The following is a 19,752-nucleotide window of genomic DNA, read 5'->3' on the forward strand; positions in this document are numbered from 1 at the left end:
TTCTTTCCATCTCTCAGGCTCTGTATGAGCTGGTGAAATGCAGCTTTAATGCAGAGGAGGCACTGAGACGAATGCGCTTTAATGTGAAAGTATTCAGCGGTAAGACCGTCCATGACACATTTATTACTGATATATAGTAGGTTATATGTCATCTTACTCGTGGCAACAACTCTTTTGGATTTTATTAGAATCTCTTATAGTCCTCATTTAGACTAATCTTTCAAGAGTCTATTACAGTGGTTCTTAACCTTGTTGGAGGTACTGAACCCCACCAGTTTCATATGCGCATTCACCGAACCCTTCTTAATTGAAAAAAAAAATCAAATTCAAAACATAGGTATATATTTGACTGGTGCACAAAATGAACCGTGCATCAACATCACTGTGTTCAAAGAACAAAATCATCAAAACATTTTCACACAGATTATCATTTTCACACAAAAACAAAAACATAATAATGAAAATTTACTGCAAATCAGTGTGACTTCTGCTGTTGCCTTTCAGAGACCAGTTCAGAAATGCGCGGCTTCACCTTGGCAAGTGCCACTCTCATGTCATTTTGACAACAAAGTCTGTTCCTTTTCTTCGTTTTTATGTCCAGCATCCTCGAAAAGGATTGCTCACAAAGATATGTTGTAACAAACGGTATGAAAATCTCGAGAGCTTTCTTTGCAATAACAGGGTACGTTACCATTTGTTGACACCAAAACATTGAAAGCGTTGTTATTCTGAAGAGTTGCTGTTGAACCTGGCTCTGCTGAATTTTAATGATTTCATCAAGGTATTCATCATTGACATCTGTTGTCTCAACACTAAACGTGAACGGCTGTCTCACCCATGCTGGATGTGACTCTCTTGTAGGGAAGTATCCGTCGAGAGAATTTGCAAGCTCATCTAAGTGCGTGGCAATTGCTTGCTTCAGTTCAGCGGGTACAGAAATGTCTCCGATTCCAGATACATCTTCGATCTTACTTACACAGTCGTCCAGCAGGGGAAAGTTTGCGAAGTTATTGTTCTCTGTTCATCGTTTCCATAACGGTAGCTTTTTTTGAAAAGCCTTCAGGTTTTCCTCCGCTTCGATGATGTTGACTTCACCGCCCTGCATCTTTTGATTGAGATGATTGAGAGCTGCGAAGATATCGGCCATGTACGCTAAAATGAGAATGAACTCAGAATTTTTGAAGCAATCTGCATGACAATGTTGGTGCTCTTGCAAAAACAGGGCTAATTCCACATGCACGGCAAAAACACGATTCTACACCTGTCCCCGGGATAACCACTTAACGTTATAATGGTACAGAAGTACCTCGAATTCAGAGCCCATTTCTTTACACAGCTCACTGAAGATGCGATGCCGCAGAGCACTAGTTCGCACATAGTTCACGCATTCCACTACAATTTTTAATACTTCTGCCAGTTTTGGAGGCAAGGTTTTTGTTGCCAACGCATGCCTGTGCAGAATACAATGCGTAACAATGATGTGTGGTGCATCGGCTTTCACTAGCGCATCAAAACCAGACTTTCTTCCCAGCATGACTGGAGCTCCGTTCGAACAAACTGCAGAAACCATATCCCACGAAAGATTGTTGTCTTTGAAGAAGTCATCCACAAGTTTCTTCACATCGGCTGCCTTAGTTGTTGTTGTAAGAGGCTTACAAAATAAAAATTCTTCCTTTATCACGTCGTCTTTCACATAGCGCACGAATACAGCAAGCTGGCTTAGATTGGAAACGTCTGTGGTCTCGTCGAGTTGAAGGCTGAATTTTGCCGGGCTTGAAATCAGATCTGCAACTACTTGAGCCAAGATGTCTTTGCTCATGTCCTCTATTCTGCCGCTGATGGTGTCATTTGAAAGAGGAATTTGGGATAACTTAACTTCGGCCTCTTTTCCCAGCATGATATTCGCCATCTTCAACGCAGCTGGTTTTATGAGTGTTTCACCAATGGTGTGTGGTTTGCCCTGCTTTGCGATCAGGTAAGCAACTTCGTACGATGCTGTGAGGATCGCTTTGTTGATGGGTACAAAGCCGAGAACAGGCAGAGTAGCCTTTTCATCGAATCTGGTTCTCTTCACCTTGAATTCAGCTAGCGTTGTGTTCTTGTATTTTCCATCTCCATGCAGCTTAAGGAAGTGTTCTCTTAGTTTTGCCGGTGCTAGACTAGAATTGCTCAACTTGGCATTGCAAATCATGCAGTTAGGACACTGACTCCCATCACGTTCGGTTATACATGTAAATACATATTGTACATATTTGTCTGAACACTTTCTTTTTTTGCTCGACATAGTAAGTATGAAGGGATTAAAATATTAAGAAAGAAATCACAAGACCATCACGACAGTCACAAGTCGACTACTGAGCGCACCAAATTCCCTGCAGCACAGATAGGCCAAGCGATGTAGCGTGATCACCTGCAGCCAATGATGGCCAAGCGGAGCGTGTCATCACGAATCATATTAATCGGATGTGTGTCTTGACCTCTGCCGAACCCCTGAGACTGACTCACTGAACCCCTGGGGTTCGATCGAACCCAGGTTAAGAACCACTGGTCTATTAACTCATATCAATGACTCATTAACGGCACCAAATTATTATTCACATTTTTATATTTTTGGTATTTTACCCTTTTCTCCCCAATTTCGTGATATACAATTGCGATCCAATCACGACCTTGTCTCATTGCCGCACACTCAACGGACTCGGGAGAGGCAAAGGTCGATTCATGCGGCCTCCGATAATATTCCCCGCCAAACAGCGTTTCTTAACACCCACCCGCTTAACCTGGAAGCCAGCTGCACCAATGTGTCGGAGGAAACACTGTTCAATTGACGACCGAAGTCAGCCTGCAGGCGCCCGGCCCGCCACAAGGAGTCACTAGAGCGCGATGAGCCAAGTAAACCCTCCCCTGGCCAAACCCTCCCCTAACCCGGATGACGCTAGGCCAATTGTGCGCCTCTCTATGGGACTCCCGGTCACGGCCGGTTGTGACAGCCTGGGATCGAACCCAGGTCTGTTGTGACAGCTCAAGCACTGTGATGCAGTGCCTTAGACCGCTGCGCCACTCGTGAGGCCGGCATCAAATTATTAATTGGAATTTCAAATTTGAGGACAGACAGTGAAGCAACCACAATCCCTGTAGAGTCTTCTTAAGCAATAAGGCCTGAGTTGGTGTGGTATATAACCAATGTACCACGGCTAAAGCTGTTCTTATGCACGGCACAACGCGGAGTGCCTGGACACAGCCCTTAGCCGCGGTATATTGGCCATATATCACAAACCCCAGAGGTGCCTTATTGCTATTATCAACTGGTTACCAACGTAATTAGAGCAGTACAAATAAATGTTTTGTCATACCCGTGGTATACGGTCTGATATACCACGGCTGTCAGCCAATCAGCATCCAGGGCTCAAACTACCCAGTTTCTAAAACTCAATAACCACCCCTGTGTGTTAATTCTCTACAGCTGTTTAGTCTCTGAATGATGCTAGTATTCTACATTTCAGAGAATTAAAAATAAACATTTTGTGTGGGACCGTGGAACTTCTTTGGTTTCTTTGAAGCTTAATCTTTGCTTTCCCTTCGAAATTCTATTATTTGATAGACCCACCACGAACCCCTGTTACCAACAACTTAAAAATACACTTATATATTTGCCTAGGTCAAATATTTCAGCTAAATCCCAGGGTTTGTAATCGTATTCATATCAGCAGTCCTACTCTGAAAACCTTTTTGAATCTGTCATCTAGTGCCGGGACGATACCAGTATCGCGATACTCGTTAGTGTCGTGGCAAGAAAGCAAAACACCAAGCGAGTGTAACTTCTTTAGGAAAACAGCCCTAATTTAGGAAACAAACATCATTATGTTTGCTTTGGTCAGTCCCTGGATGGGAGACTAGATGCTGCTGGAAGTGGTGTTGGAGGGCCAGTAGGAGGCACTATTTCCTCTGGTCTAAAAACAAAATATCCCAATTCCCAGTGAATGTGGACACTGCCCTGTGTAGGATGGGATGTTAAACGGGTGTCCTGACTCTCTGAGGTCATTAAAGATCACATGGCACTTATTGTAAGAGTAGGGGTGTTAACCCCGGTGTCCTGGCTAAATTCCCAATCTGGCCCTCAAACCATCACGGTCACCTAATAATCCCCAGTTTACAATTGGCTCATTCATCCCCCTCCTCTCCCCTGTAACTATTCCCCAGGTCGTTGCTGTAAATGAGAATGTGTTCTCAGTCAACTTACCTGGTAAAATAACAGAATAAATAAATACATTAATTTATATTCCAATTTATAGCACATCATATTTTACATACAGCAGGTTTTTTAAAGGACCAGAGAGTTAGTTCTGCTTCGTTATTGCGATACTAGTATCGTCCTAGGCCTACTGTCATCTTGACTAACGCTACAAATAGTTTTGGATCCTGCATTTCTGCCGCACACATCCAAGCTGGAAGTGTAGTAAAGCCCTGCTTGGGCATTCATCGTAAGCCCGAGCCTGTTAGTAAATCCATTAGCTGCTCTTCTCTGTCTGTCACAAGCTCCCTGCGCGCAGCTCGCTCTGCTCATGGCTCTTTGAGTCTGTGAGTATCCATAGCAATGGCTCAGCCATCAATGAAGAGTCATGAGAGAGCAGTTCGCAGTTACCTACTTTTTGTCACTCTAAACTCAGACAACTCAAGGAACATTTATTATTTTCTGTTAAATAATGTCTCCTGTTTTATATTTGACGAGGTTGAAGCACTTCTGACACCATGTTATGATCTTAGTCTCTGTACTGCGTAGCAGAGCACAAGCAAATGGCTCAGCTTCAAAATGTTAGTGATCAATTTAGTGATATGTGAGCCCTGCTCATACCCTAGTTATCGATGAAAAAACAGCTGAGCTCTAGAGTGTAGGTTAAAATGTAGCCAATTGTGCCCTCTCCAGTGTAGGCTGACAAATCTACCAACTTACATTTGTTGCCTATGTTTTAGGCTTAATGCGGGTTTAAGCTTAATGCCAAGCGTCGGCTGGAGTGGTGTAAAGCTCGCCGCCATTGGAATCTGGAGCAGTGGAAACACGTTCTCTGGAGTGATGAATCACGCCTCACCATATGGCAATCCGATGGACAAATCTGGGTTTGGCGGATGCCAGGAGAACGCTACCTGCCCCAATGCATAGTGCCAATTGCAAAGTTTGGTGGTGGAGGAATAATGGTCTGGCGCTGTTTTTCATGTTTCGGGCCCTTTAGTTCCAGTGAAGGGACTTCTTAATGCTATAGCATACAATGACATTCTAGATGATTCTGTGCTTCCAACTTTGTGTTAACAGTTTGGGGAAGGCCCTTTCCTGTTTCAGCATGACAATCCCCCTGTGCACAAAGTGAGGTCCATACAGAAATGGTTTGTCAAGATCGGTGTGAAAGGTCTTGACTGGCCTTCACAGAGCCCTGACCTCAACCCAATCGAACACCTTTGTAATGAATTGGAACGCCGACTGTAAGCCAGGCCTCATCGCCCAACATCAGTGCCCGACCTCACTAATGCTCTTGTGGCTGAATGGAAGCAAGTCCCCGCAGCAATGTTCCAACATCTAGTGGAAAGCCTTCCCAGAAGAGTGGAGGCTGTTGTAGCAGCAAAGGGAGACCAACTCCATATTAATGCCCATGATTTTGGAATGAGATGTTCGACAAGCAGGTGTTCATATACTTTTGGTAATTTAGTGTAGCTAGATAATGGAAATCAAGCAGTCAGAGGAGTTTGTTTGATTTTTTTTTTAAAAGAACCTTTATTTAACTAGGCAAGTCAGTTACAATGACGGCCTACCCCGGCCAAACCCGGACGACGCAGGGCCAGTTGTGCGCCGCCCCACTGCGGTGGTCTAAGGGTGAATGGATTAATAGTAATCATCTTGACGTGGTTAGCTCCTGTAATATAACTCCAAAACAATTCATTTAAGTCTGTTCAGAGACAACTGCTGTTGTCTTCTGTGCAGAGGAGCTGTGTGCCTGGAGCGAGGAGGAATGTCGAAACTTTGAACATGGCTATCGAGTTCATGGGAAGAACTTCCACCTCATTCAGGCCAATAAGGTGAGCAGCACAGAAACTACCAACGTCAGGTTTGGGGCGAACCTGATTTGCTACAAAGTTGAAATTCTCTTTTTTTAAGTAATGGCCAAGACTGGCATAGCCTGTGCAAACCTGCTTGTCTCCATTGATCAGACAAAAAAACTCACTGATTCATACCATAGCAAACAGTAAACCACACTGTGTTTATATGTCAGGTACGCACGCGTTCGGTGGGTGAGTGTGTGGAGTATTACTACATGTGGAAGAAGTCGGATCGCCACGAGTACTTCACCCAGCAGACCACTAAGCTGGGCCGCAAGAAGTACAGTCTGCAGTCAGGGAGCATGTGAGTAGCACTGTCTCGACCTGAGAGCCAAGCCCCATTTCAATGCCAGCTGAGTTGGCAAATACTACCATCAAGTTGAGTAAAGTTTAGAATTGCAGGCACTACTATGACACTACCATCAAGTTGTTGTCATGATCATCTCCTTAGCCTGGCATCATTCCCAGAATAATAGCTTATTTAAATAGAGCGCAGGAAAAGGAAATCCTGACACTGGACACAGCGGACACATTTTAGTACCAGGTGTAGACTCACTGTACGGTGAATGTATTAGGATCATCTTGATCAGAATAAATAACAGGTGTAGACAAGCAGAAGTAGTGTCTCTCAATATAACATCCCCATTGTCATTGTTTTCAGACTAGAGATGTTTGATATGTTTAGCTGATATCATGCTGGGAGTCCTGGGTCGTGTTCAGTACTCATAACAATAACAAAATGGTTTGAATCTGAGAATGGAAATTAGTTTTCTTGGACAAGTTCAGGTGTAGTTGGAACGGTTTTTCCTTCACAAGCCGTTTCCTTCTGTTTTGTGTTTTCCAGGGAGGATGGAGAGCAGGATGGAGAGGTTGGGGAGATGGAGGGGTGCTCCCAGATTCAGCTCCCCTCCCATCCACCAGTCATAGATCTGGACAAGCAAGGTAACCCCTTCCCTGGTTATCCCATAACCCAAGCCCTGGACCCTGCCCTTAGCCCTTTCTCTAGCCCCAGTCCTATACCACAGCCCTGGACCCTGCCCTTAGCCCCTTCTCTAGCCCCAGTCCTATACCACAGCCCTGGACCCTGCCCTTAGCCCCTTCTCTAGCCCCAGTCCTATACCACAGCCCTGGACCCTGCCCTTAGCCCCTTCTCTAGCACCAGTCCTATACCACAGCCCTGGACCCTGCCCTTAGCCCCTTCTCTAGCACCAGTCCTATACCACAGCCCTGGACCCTGCCCTTAGCCCCTTCTCTAGCCCCAGTCCTATACCACAGCCCTGGACCCTGCCCTTAACCCCTTCTCTAGCCCCAGTCCTATACCACACCCCTGGACCCTGCCCTTAACCCCTTCTCTAGCACCAGTCCTATACCACAGCCCTGGACCCTGCCCTTAACCCCTTCTCTAGCCCCAGTCCTATACCACAGCCCTGGACCCTGCCCTTAGCCCCTTCTCTAGCCCCAGTCCTATACCACAGCCCTGGACCCTGCCCTTAGCCCCTTCTCTAGCACCAGTCCTATACCACAGCCCTGGACCCTGCCCTTAACCCCTTCTCTAGCACCAGTCCTATACCACAGCCCTGGACCCTGCCCTTAACCCCTTCTCTAGCCCCAGTCCTATACCACAGCCCTGGACCCTGCCCTTAACCCCTTCTCTAGCCCCAGTCCTATACCACAGCCCTGGACCCTGCCATTAACCCCTTCTCTATCCCCAGTCCTATACCACAGCCCTGGACCCTGCCCTTAACCCCTTCTCTAGCACCAGTCCTATACCACAGCCCTGGACCCTGCCCTTAGCCCCTTCTCTAGCCCCAGTCCTATACCACAGCCCTGGCCTTGATCCCTGCCCTTAGCCCCTTCTCTAGCCCCAGTCCTATACCACAGCCCTGGACCCTGCCCTTAGCCCCTTCTCTAGCCCCAGTCCTATACCACAGCCCTGGACCCTGCCCTTAGCCCCTTCTCTAGCCCCAGTCCTATACCACAGCCTTGGACCCTGCCCTTAACCCCTTCTCTAGCCCCAGTCCTATACCACAGCCCTGGACCCTGCCCTTAACCCCTTCTCTAGCCCCAGTCCTATACCACAGCCCTGGCCTTGTTTCCTGCCCTTAGCCCCTTCTCTAGCCCCAGTCCTTAACCACAGCCCTGGACCCTGCCCTTAGCCCCTTCTCTAGCCCCAGTCCTTAACCACAGCCCTGGACCCTGCCCTTAACCCCTTCTCTAGCCCCAGTCCTATACCACAGCCCTGGACCCTGCCCTTAGCCCCTTCTCTAGCCCCAGTCCTATACCACAGCCCTGGACCCTGCCCTTAGCCCCTTCTCTAGCCCCAGTCCTATACCACAGCCCTGGACCCTGCCCTTAGCCCCTTCTCTAGCCCCAGTCCTATACCACAGCCCTGGACCCTGCCCTTAGCCCCTTCTCTAGCCCCAGTCCTATACCACAGCCCTGGACCCTGCCCGTAGCCCCTTCTCTAGCCCCAGTCCTATACCACAGCCTTGGACCCTGCCCTTAGCCCCTTCTCTAGCCCCAGTCCTATACCACAGCCCTGGACCCTGCCCTTAACCCCTTCTCTAGCCCCAGTCCTATACCACAGCCCTGGACCCTGCCCTTAGCCCCTTCTCTAGCCCCAGTCATATACCACAGCCCTGGACCCTGCCCTTAGCCCCTTCTCTAGCCCCAGTCCTATACCACAGCCCTGGACCCTGCCCTTAGCCCCTTCTCTAGCCCCAGTCATATACCACAGCTCTGGCCTTGATCCCTGCCCCAGATCATTCAAGTTTCAGAGTTTATTCGCCATGTGCACAGGATACAAAAGGTGTATAGTACAGTGCAATTCTTACCTTGAGAGCTCTTTCCCAACAATGCAGTGATCACAATAGAGATAAAAATATAACAAATCATTTAAAAAAACATGTTTGTAAAGAAAAAAAAACTGAAACCAACACTCCACAAACACTACAGCTTGTTTTAAGAGGTAACAAGAGTTAGCTGGATACATAAGTAATAGTCATACATGCCATCCACCCTCTCACCACTTCATATCCACCCCACTCTTTGTCTTATTATTATTTGTCTTGATTACATTGTTTGCCTCAATTTGATGTGTTGTATTCATGAACATATGATTTGAAGCATTTTGATGTATTGTTTTATCCCACCTGTGTGCATCTGTGTTTTCCCATTGGTTTGCGTGTTTGCCTGTGGTGTTTCTACCTTTGTGTTGGCATGGCGTTCCAGAGGAGGAGGGCCGTCCCCGTCGCAGACGAACGCCCCGCTTTCTCTTAAAGCCCTGAGCTCACTGCACACAGGCCACTCTAACCAGGCAGGGCCACAAGGTAAAGAATCTAACCAGATGGGGCCACCAGGTAAAAACTCTAACCAGGCAGGGCCACCAGGTAAAGACTAACCAGGCAAGGCCACTAGGTAAAAACTCTTACCAGACAGGGCCACCAGGTAAAGACTCTAACCAGGCAGGGCCACCAGGTAAAGACTAACCAGGCAGGGCAACCAGGTAAAGACTCTAACCAGGCAGGGCCACCAAGTAAAGACTAACCAGGCAGGGCCACCAGGTAAAGACTCTAACCAGGCAGGGCCACTAGGTAAAGATTCTAACCAGGCAGGGCCACTAGGTAAAAACTCTTACCAGGCAGGGCCACTAGGTAAAGATTCTAACCAGGCAGGGCCACCAGGTAAAGACTCTAACCAGGCAGGGCCACCAGGTAAAGACTCTAACCAGGCAGGGCCACCAGGTAAAGATTCTAACCAGACAGGGCCACCAGGTAAAGACTCTAACCAGGCAGGGCCACCAGGTAAAGACTCTAACCAGGCAGGGCCACCAGGTAAAGACTCTAACCAGGCAGGGCCACCAGGTAAAGACTCTAACCAGGCAGGGCCACCAAGTAAAGACTAACCAGGCAGGGCCACCAGGTAAAGACTAACCAGGCAGGGCCACCAGGTAAAGACTAACCAGGCAAAGACTCTAAGCAGGCAGGGCCACCAGGCAAATCAAATCAAATGTATTTATATATAGCCCTTTGTACATCAGCTGATATCTCAAAGTGCTGTACAGAAACCCAGCCTAAAACCCCAAACAGCAAGCAATGCAGGTGTAGAAGCACGGTGGCTAGGAAAAACTCCCTAGAAAGGCCAAAACCTAGGAAGAAACCTAAAGAGGAACCAGGCTATGTGGGGTGGCCAGTCCTCTTCTGGCTGTGCCGGGTGGAGATTATAACAGAACATGACCAAGATGTTCAAATGTTCATAAATGACCAGCATGGTCGAATAATAATAAGGCAGAAAAGTTGAAACTGGAGCAGCAGCACGGTCAGGTGGACTGGGGACAGCAAGGAGTCATCATGCCAGGTAGTCCTGGGGCATGGTCCTAGGGCTCAGGTCCTCCGAGAGAGAGAAAGAAAGAGAGAAGGAGAGAATTAGAGAACACACACTTAGATTCACACAGGACACCGATTAGGACAGGAGAAGTACTCCAGATATAACAAACTGATCCTAGCCCACCGACACATAAACTACTGCAGCATAAATACTGGAGGCTGAGACAGGAGGGGTCAGCAAAGACTCTAACCAGACACAGCCACCAGGTAAAGACTAACCAGGCAGGGCCACCAGGTAAAGACTAACCATGCAGGGCCACCAGGTAAAGACTAACCAGGAAGGGCCACCAGGTAAAGACTCTAACCAGGCAGGGCCACCAGGTAAAGACTCTAACCAGGCAGGGCCACCAGGTAAAGACTAACCAGGCAGGGCCACCAGGTAAAGACTAACCAGGCAGGGCCACCAGGTAAATACTCTAACCAGGCAGGGCCACCAGGTAAAGACTAACCAGGCAGGGCCACCAGGTAAAGACTCTAACCTGGCAGGGCCACCAGGTAAATACTCTAACCAGGCAGGGCCACCAGGTAAAGACTCTAACCAGGCAGGGCCACCAAGTAAAGACTCTAACCAGGCAGGGCCACCAGGTAAAGACTCTAACCAGGCAGGGCCACCAGGTAAAGACTAACCAGGCAGGGCCACTAGGTAAAGACTAACCAGGCAGGGCCACCAGGTAAAGACTAACCAGGCAGGGCCACCAGGTAAAGACTAACCAGGCAGGGCCACCAGGTAAAGACTAACCAGGCAGGGCCACCAGGTAAAGACTAACCAGGCAGGGCCACCAGGTAAAGACTAACCAGGCAGGGCCACCAGGTAAAGACTAACCAGGCAGGGCCACCAGGTAAAGACTCTAACCAGGCAGGGCCACCAGGTAAAGACTAACCAGGCAGGGCCACCAGGTAAAGACTCTAACCTGGCAGGGCCACCAGGTAAAGACTAACCAGGCAGGGCCACCAGGTAAAGACTAACCAGGCAGGGCCATCAAGTAAAGACTAACCAGGCAGGGCCACCAGGTAAAGACTAACCAGGCAGGGCCACCAGGTAAAGACTAACCAGGCAGGGCCACCAGGTAAAGACTCTAACCAGGCAGGGCCACCAGGTAAAGACTCTAACCAGGCAGGGCCACCAGGTAAAGACTAACCAGGCAGGGCCACCAGGTAAAGACTCTAACCTGGCAGGGCCACCAGGTAAAGACTAACCAGGCAGGGCCACCAGGTAAAGACTCTAACCAGGCAGGGCCACCAGGTAAAGACTCTAACCTGGCAGGGCCACCAGGTAAAGACTAACCAGGCAGGGCCACCAGGTAAATACTCTAACCTGGCAGGGCCACCAGGTAAAGACTCTAACCTAGCAGGGCCACCAGGTAAAGACTCTAACCTGGCAGGGCCACCAGGTAAAGACTAACCAGGCAGGGCCACCAGGTAAAGACTAACCAGGCAGGACCACCAGGTAAAGACTCTAACCTGGCAGGGCCACCAGGTAAAGACTCAAACTGTGCCTGACCTACCTAGCACATACTAAACCCACTGGAGTCCTGGGTGCAGTGTTTAATAGGCAGTCAGATTCAACCAGTTCACACAAAATGTTTTGGGAGTCCCATAGGGCGGCGCACAGTTGGCCCAGTGTCATCCAGGTTTGGCTGGGGTAGGCTGTCATTGTAAATAAATAAGAAGGTTAAATACCAAATACAAGCATTATGCTTCTTAGGTCAGGAAGTTGCAGGAAATCTACCAAACCATAATTTAAACTTAGGGCTCATGAAAAGTCTCATTGGAGGGTTAGATTTTAAAGTTTTGTTTTGGCTTCCTCACAATAGTTTAACCTAAAATATTTAATGAATATTTTATTTAAATTATTTTATTAATTCTAATTCTATAACTGATAAAATAAAATGTTTTTTTGTCACATGCGCCAAATACAACAAGTGTAGACTTTACCATGATGTGCTTACCATGTTCACCAGCTTTGTTATATTGTACTTTGAGTCTGAAACCATAACATTTTGTAAAGAGCTGATTGTCCCTTGTAGCTCAGTTGAGCTACAAGGTATTGTGATTGTGGTTTCAATCCTGGACTAGTGGAAACTGGACTGATGAATCACGCTTCACCATTTGGCAGTCCGACAGATTAATATGTGTTTGGCGGATGCCAGGAGAACGCTGTCTGCTCCGATTCATATTGCAAATGTTACAGTTTGGTAGAGGAGGTATAATGATCTGGGGCTGTTTTTCATGGTTCGGGCTAGATCCCTTAGTTCTAGTGAAGGGAAATCTTAATGCTACAGCATATAATGACATTCTAGACTATTCTGTGCTTCCAACTTTGTGGCAACAGTTTGGGGAAGGCCCTTTCCGGTTTCAGCATGACAATATCTCTGTGCACAATGTCAGGTCCATACAGAAATGGTTTGGCGAGATCGGTGTGGAAGAACTTGACTGGCCTGCACAGAACCCTGGCCTCAATTCCATCGAACACCTTTGAGATGAATCAAATAAAAGTTTATTTGTCACGTGTGCCAAATACAACAGGTGTAGACCTTACAGTGAAATGCTTACTTACAGGCTCTAACCAATAGTGCAAAAAAAGGTATTAGGTGAACAATAGGTCAGTAAAGAAATAAAAACAACAGTCAAAAAGACAGTGAAAAATATACAGTAGTGAGGCTATATACAGTAACGAGGCTATAACAGTAGCGAGGCTATATACAGTAGTGAGGCTATATACAGTAGTGAGGCTATATACAGTAGTGAGACTATAACAGTAGCGAGGCTATAACAGTAGCGAGGCTATATACAGTAGCGAGCCTATAAACAGTAGCGAGGCTATAAACAGTAGCGAGGCTATTAACAGTAGCGAGGCTATTAACAGTAGCGAGGCTATTAACAGTAGCGAGGCTATAACAGTAGCAAGGCTATAAACAGTAGCGAGGCTATAAACAGTAGCGAGGCTATATACAGTAACGAGGCTATATACAGGCACCGGTTAGTCGGGCTGATTGAGGTAGTATGTACATGTAGATATGGTTAAAGTGACTATGCATATATGATAAACAGAGAGTAGCAGTATCGTAAAAGAGGGGTTTGAACGCCGACTGTGAGCCAGGCCTCATTGCCCGACCTCTCTATTGCTCTTGTGGCTGAATGGAAGCAAGTCCCCTCAGCAATGTTCCATCATCTAGTGGAAAGCCTTTCCAGAAGAGTGGAGGCTGTTATAGCAGTAAAGGGGGGACCAACTCCATGTTGATTCCCATGATTTTGGAATGAGATGTTCGTTTGAGCATGTGTCCACATACTTTTGGTCATGTAGTGTATTTCATTTTCAAGAAATCTGCTAAACTTTCTAAAACATGTTTTCACTTCGTCATTATGTGGTATTGTGTCTAGATGGTTGAGTTTTTTTAACGAAGTTCATAACTTATTTAATCTCCCTATTAACTGATTTTCCACGTTGTGGTGGTAGTACAACGTAACATTTGCTCATAAATGCGTTTCCACCACAATTGTCGCATAATCTATTTCACAGACAAACATATATCCACCCTTGTCTAGCTTATTTTGTTTTGTCGACATTGGGACATTTTACACAGCAAATGTGCTGTTTCCATCAGGCCGATCAAGAGGTTTTTTTAATGCGTCAGGTAATTAATCCGCATGAAATGGTTGGATAGAAACCTGTTAGTGCCACATGTGCTCTGTCTGTTACCGTTGAGGTAGTGCTTGTTCGAGTCTCTCTTTAGTAATTCTTCTCTGCTTGTCTAGATGCTGAGATGGGGATGGAGGTGTTGGAGCTGTGTGGCGCTCCTTGCCCCAGCCCACTGAGGGAGCAGCTGTTCAGCCACTTCTCTCCACTCCCCCCTCTGGAGGACCTGCAGCAGGAGCCCTCTCTGAACTGTTCCAGCCCGGGCCACAGTCCCACCTCGCCCCATGCCCAGCTCCACCTCTCCTCACTGCCCTGCTGCAGCTCCCCGTGCCCCCCAGCGGAGCCTCCTCTCCTGGGTTCTGGCTTCTACCAGCTGCAGCTAGGGCCTTTCCTTCCAGATGGCCTGTCCATGGGGCCAGAGAATGGGGACTCCCAGGGGTTGCAGATAGATTTCTCCCTGCCCTCCATCCCCCAGACCTCACCCGCCATTGCCCCCTCAGTCTCTATCACTTCTGACTTTGGGGCCATCAGCAGTTACCTGTGTCCCTCAGCCCTGTGCCCCTCTCCCGTCCAGCACCCCCGCTCTCTCACACAGTAAGGGGAGGAAGAAGGGTGTCTTTACTCTGGAGAACATTCCAATAACACCTGGGTTGTCTGTACTTCTAATTATTGCCTGTTGAAGTAAACTTGGACCAGAGCTTACTCGTGTTGGTGTGAAAACTATGTTTTTACGGGGAGATGGGCATACCTGTATCATAGTGTTTACTAGGGGGGACTCCCACTGAACATAAGCACAATGGCTTACCTACCTGTCTGTTCTGGAAGGCCAGTCGTTCTACAGGGATGTTCCCAGTTCTTAGAGAATTCTTAGGTAATGTTGGTACTGGAAAAGCAGGTGGGCTTGTTGATAGCTCCAAGGCCAAAGCAACTGTCCTGATGTTCTTTGCAGTGGCCTCCTCCTCTTCCAGAGCAGAACTAGAGACAGATGTAACATCCCTCACTGATTTCCCAACATTTCCTGGGAACAATGAGCAGCAGACAGACAGCATGACCTGGATGCCATATTATAGCAGTATGTCCACAAGAGATGTTCTCCCGCTATCAGATCTGATAAGGCTGTTTCTATGAGCAGTGTTCAGTCTGCACTTGTATGTCTCTTCACCACTCTGACTGTGGACCTCTTAGGTAGGATCAGTCTCCCTAGTTCACTGTGGTTCCACCTCTTGAACATCCACAACTGAAACTGAAGGTTTTGTATACAGTCTGTTTAAAAGGAAAGATCTGTATAAGAATACCATGAAACAATGCTTTTGAGATTGTCACTGTTTTTATTTTCTTGTTCCTTGTTGTTCAGAAATGTCTTGGAAGGTTTGCAATAAGAAACCAGAGTTTGTGATGGGAATACTTTTGTGTTCTTTCTAGTTTATGTTGACATTTGAAAGGTCTTGTACAGAACCAAACTCTCACAATTGCCTGACAACCATGATAGGCACGTTAGCCTGTGTTTTGCGCATTATCGTACATGTTACTGTAGGTAAGTCACTGAATACACAGTTACTCAGGTTTTGTAGCCTCTGGCTTCTTCCATGTATCTCCACTCCTGTTGTGTGATTAAGTGTTGGATATTACCCTGAATCACACATGCAACCTTGGGGGTAACAGTCATTGAAAAAGCCCAATGGCATTGAAGGACATCAACCCAAAACGTGTGTGTTCAGAAGGATGCAATATTAACAATGTTGCAGATGGAGAATGTGATATATAGCTAGCTATACAGTCCCCAGGTTTCAGTGATGCTCTACAGTATCCTGCCACTAGAGGATCTCGGCTGTCACATAGTCTGAAGAGAGCCTGCCTGCTTCACAACCCCTGCTCAGGTGGGCCCGGAGAGAATACGTCCCCTGTGCTCTCTGCCCTGACAGCAGGAAAACTCCATGTCTTTATTTATTTTTTATAGGTGTGGTCATCCTCTACTCCCTGCTCTGACCTAAGCTGTTCTAGATCTGTGTTTTCTCCAACCGTTTACAGGAGGTTCTGGATGTTGACTATCGGGGCAGGAAAGGGAGTAGAAACACAGCTTTTGTTTATTATTTTTTAGCATTTATATCGAACTTCTTCTGTTTATGTTGGTTTGTAATTATAATTATTATATTTTGTAAAAAAAAAATAAAAAAATAACCTATTAAAAATACACATGTTGACAATCAGTCATTGCACATACACACTCACACACACACACATTTTTTTTTCTATCGAAGTGATCAAAAAATGTATACCGATTCAAAATCCTATTTTCCCTAAACCCCTAACCCTTAAACTAAACACAACCCTAACTCCTAACACTAATCTTAATGCCTAACACGGAACCCAAACTGGCTGCGCGCATGCACCATCGTGCATAAATGTATTTTGTCCCCACACAAACACAACACGCAGGTTAAAATATCAAATAAACTCTGAACCAATGACATTCATTTGGGGACATGTCGAAAAGCATTAAAACATTTATGGCAATTTAGCTTGCTAGCTTGCACTTGCTAGCTAATTTGTTAAATTTAGCTAGCTTGCTGTTGCTAGCTTATTTGTCCTGTGATATAAACACCAAGTTGTTATTTTGCCTGAAATGCACAAGGTCCTCTACTCCGACAATTAATCCACACATAAATGGTCAACCAAATCTTTTCTAGTCATCTCTCCTAGGCTTTTTCTTCTCTTGACTTTATTTTGCGATTGGCAACTTTCATAAATTAGGTGCATTACCACCACTGACCTCGTTCGTCTTTCAGTCACCCATGTGGGTATAACCAATGAGGAGATAAGAGAGGCAGGACTTGCAGCGCGATCTGTGTCACACATAGAACTGACTTCTATTTTAGCCCTTGGCCACGCAGACGCTCATTGGCCTGCGCGAGCAGTGTGGGTGCAATAATTAAATAATATAGATTTCAAAATGTATTTTGCAACGCTCGCGCACGTGACACGAGCAGTGTAGTCAGCCTGTAACCCTAATTGTAACCCTAACCCTACAGTAATTGTAACCCTAACCCTAAATCTAACCACAGGAGGCTGTTGAGGGGAGCACAGCTCATAATAATATCTGGAACGGAGCAAATATAATGGCATAAAACACATGGAAACCATGTTTGATATATTTGATTCCATTCCACTAATCCCCCTCTCCAGCCATTACCATGAGCCCGTGCTCCCAAATTAAGGTGCCACCAACCTCCTGTGAATCTAACCCCTAAACCTAAAATAGCATTTTTTCTTTTGGGGAATGTGAAATGTCCCCACTTTTTCCTTGTGGGGACTTTTGGAACCCAAAAGGATTGTAAAGTTAGACCACACACACACACACACACAAGTACTTGAATCATAGTCTTGTGTGCAAAACTGCACACAAGACTTGAATCAAACTTACAACATTGTACCCAAATTAATCTTAATGGACAGACTACTTATCTGACCAAATTACAAGAGTTTCTAGTTCTGGGTTAACCAAGATTATACCCACATAGGCAATACAAAAAATCATTCCTGTGATTATGTGGTGCCATAATAGTAGTTGAATAACTCACTGTGTATATAACCATTTGGGTATAGGTTATTCAGCAGCAACTTGGTTAACATAGAACCGATACTAAATAACCCAGTAGCTGAAAACCCCAAACAGATCTCCAGAGTAGTGGCCTTTCTACTATGCCTATGGTATAACCAGGCTTCAAGTTCACCTGGATCCAGCGGCGTAGCCACAGGTAGGCCAATTTGATCTCAGGCCTACCCCCAAAAAGTTAATATTAGTATTATTATTCAATATTCAATATACAATTTTTATTTGTATTTGTTTTATTACATGTTTAAAAGAAACGCATGTGATATGTATTATTATATGGGTCATTTTAATATAATGTAACAAAGAAATAGTCCGCAACAATCAACTTGGTTTCGGACTATTGGTTAAATAAAAATAAAAATCGTACTGTGGTTTACCTAAACAACATCACGTGGATAAACTTTGTAGCGCATAAGGTAGCAAGCTCTACCACGCTAGCTTACTCGAATTGACTCACCAGCTAAGGTAATTTAGTAGTTCTAGCAATGGCAAACCAAATGTCGATCGCAGACGTCTGGAGGAAAAAGAGTGTGTACCAGAAAATAATTTAGATCAATCTACCGATAGCCTCCAGAATGAGACATTAACAGGTGGCCCCAGGATAGAAACAACCGCAATCGCCATCACAACCGCCAATGCCACGTTGAGCCAGGCATGCTTGCCTACCCCACCGTCTCCTCTCGGTCTTGATGCTGCGGGTGGGGGTGAACCTGCAGTAGGTCCACCAACAGATTTGTCTGCTGTTGATGAACCAGCCTGTCAACCAAAGCTAGCAAAGTTCCCTTCAAGTATGATAAACGGCAAATCACACTGCTTCTCTTCAAGGTGGTATGACCAGTTCGTGTGGATTGAGTATAGTAAAGAAAAATATACCATTTATTGTAAGTTTTGTAGGTACTTTCCTGGGACAAATGTCGAATTCAGATGTGAATGAGAAGGATTTAAAAACTGGAAACTCACAAGAAATGCTTGCTGCAAACATGAGAATAGTAAATGACATGCTAGTGCCCTTGCAAAATTTGAATCCTACAAGGCGATCCATGGGCCTAGAAGTTGTGGGACTGTGTTGAACCAAATACATGGCGATGCAAACATGGATTTTATAGAAAGAAACCGTGCCCATGTTAAAGTGGTCATAGATATGGTCCTAATGTGTGCAAAGCAGGATATTCCACTCAGAGGGCATAGAGAAACCGAATAGAGGTAATCAACATTGGTCACTTTTTAGAAATCTTCAATTTCATCTCAAAGTATGACTCAGAAATACAAAACAGGCTTAATGAGATACCTCGCAATGCCACGCTTATGAGCCCCGAAATTCAGAACGAGTTGCTAGAGTGTGCATCATTGTTACTGTGCAGGATAAAATATGAAGTTCCTTCTGCACCTTCCACGTATTTTGCCATACTAGCAGATGAATATAAAGTTCAATCTAAACGAGAACTTATTGCTGTGTTTATCTGATACATTCATGCTGGAATGATAAAAGAAAGAGCTGTTGGGTTTATGGAAACGCTGATTTGTCTGCACAAGGAATTTCTCTGAAAATACTTAAAGTGTTGTAACCCCTGGAGTTGGATCCCACTCTGTGTGTGGGTTTTTGTTTCGATGGCGCTTCAGTCATGTCAGGGAACAGAGGAGGGGGTAGATGTCTTACTAAGGCAAGCATTTTAGCAAGCGGTATACAGTGGGGCAAAAAAGTATTTAGTCAGCCACCAATTGTGCATGTTCTCCCACTTAAAAAGATGAGAGAGGCCTGTAATTTTCATCATAGGTACACTTCAACTATGACAGACAAAATGAGAAAAAAAATCCTGAAAATCACATTGTAGGATTTTTTTATGAATTTATTTGCAAATTATGGTGGAAAATAAGTATTTGGTCAATAACAAAAGTTTCTCAATACTTTGTTATATACGCTTTGTTTGCAATGACAGAGGTCATACATTTTCTGTAAGTCTTCCCAAGGTTTTCACACACTGTTGCTGGTATTTTGGCCCATTCCTCCATGCAGATCTCCTCTAGAGCAG

At 45.8% G+C, this 19,752-nt stretch overlaps 1 protein-coding gene across 1 annotated transcript in view; it reads left to right on the forward strand.

Annotated features, from left to right (window-relative positions):
• Positions 1-16,300, forward strand: part of LOC139407609 (mesoderm induction early response protein 2-like) — a 29,981-nt gene extending 13,681 nt beyond the window's left edge. Inside the window, exons 8-12 of the mRNA XM_071151436.1 lie at positions 18-99; positions 5,972-6,066; positions 6,261-6,391; positions 6,932-7,029; positions 14,229-16,300. Of these exons, the coding sequence (XP_071007537.1) occupies positions 18-99; positions 5,972-6,066; positions 6,261-6,391; positions 6,932-7,029; positions 14,229-14,707 (885 nt within the window). The 3' untranslated portion in view covers positions 14,708-16,300. The remainder of the gene's footprint in view (positions 1-17; positions 100-5,971; positions 6,067-6,260; positions 6,392-6,931; positions 7,030-14,228) is intronic.
• The last annotated feature ends 3,452 nt before the right edge of the window (positions 16,301-19,752 follow it).

The sequence above is a fragment of the Oncorhynchus clarkii genome, chromosome 4 (genome assembly GCF_045791955.1).
Source record: "Oncorhynchus clarkii lewisi isolate Uvic-CL-2024 chromosome 4, UVic_Ocla_1.0, whole genome shotgun sequence".
Classification (NCBI taxonomy): Eukaryota; Metazoa; Chordata; class Actinopteri; order Salmoniformes; family Salmonidae; genus Oncorhynchus; species Oncorhynchus clarkii.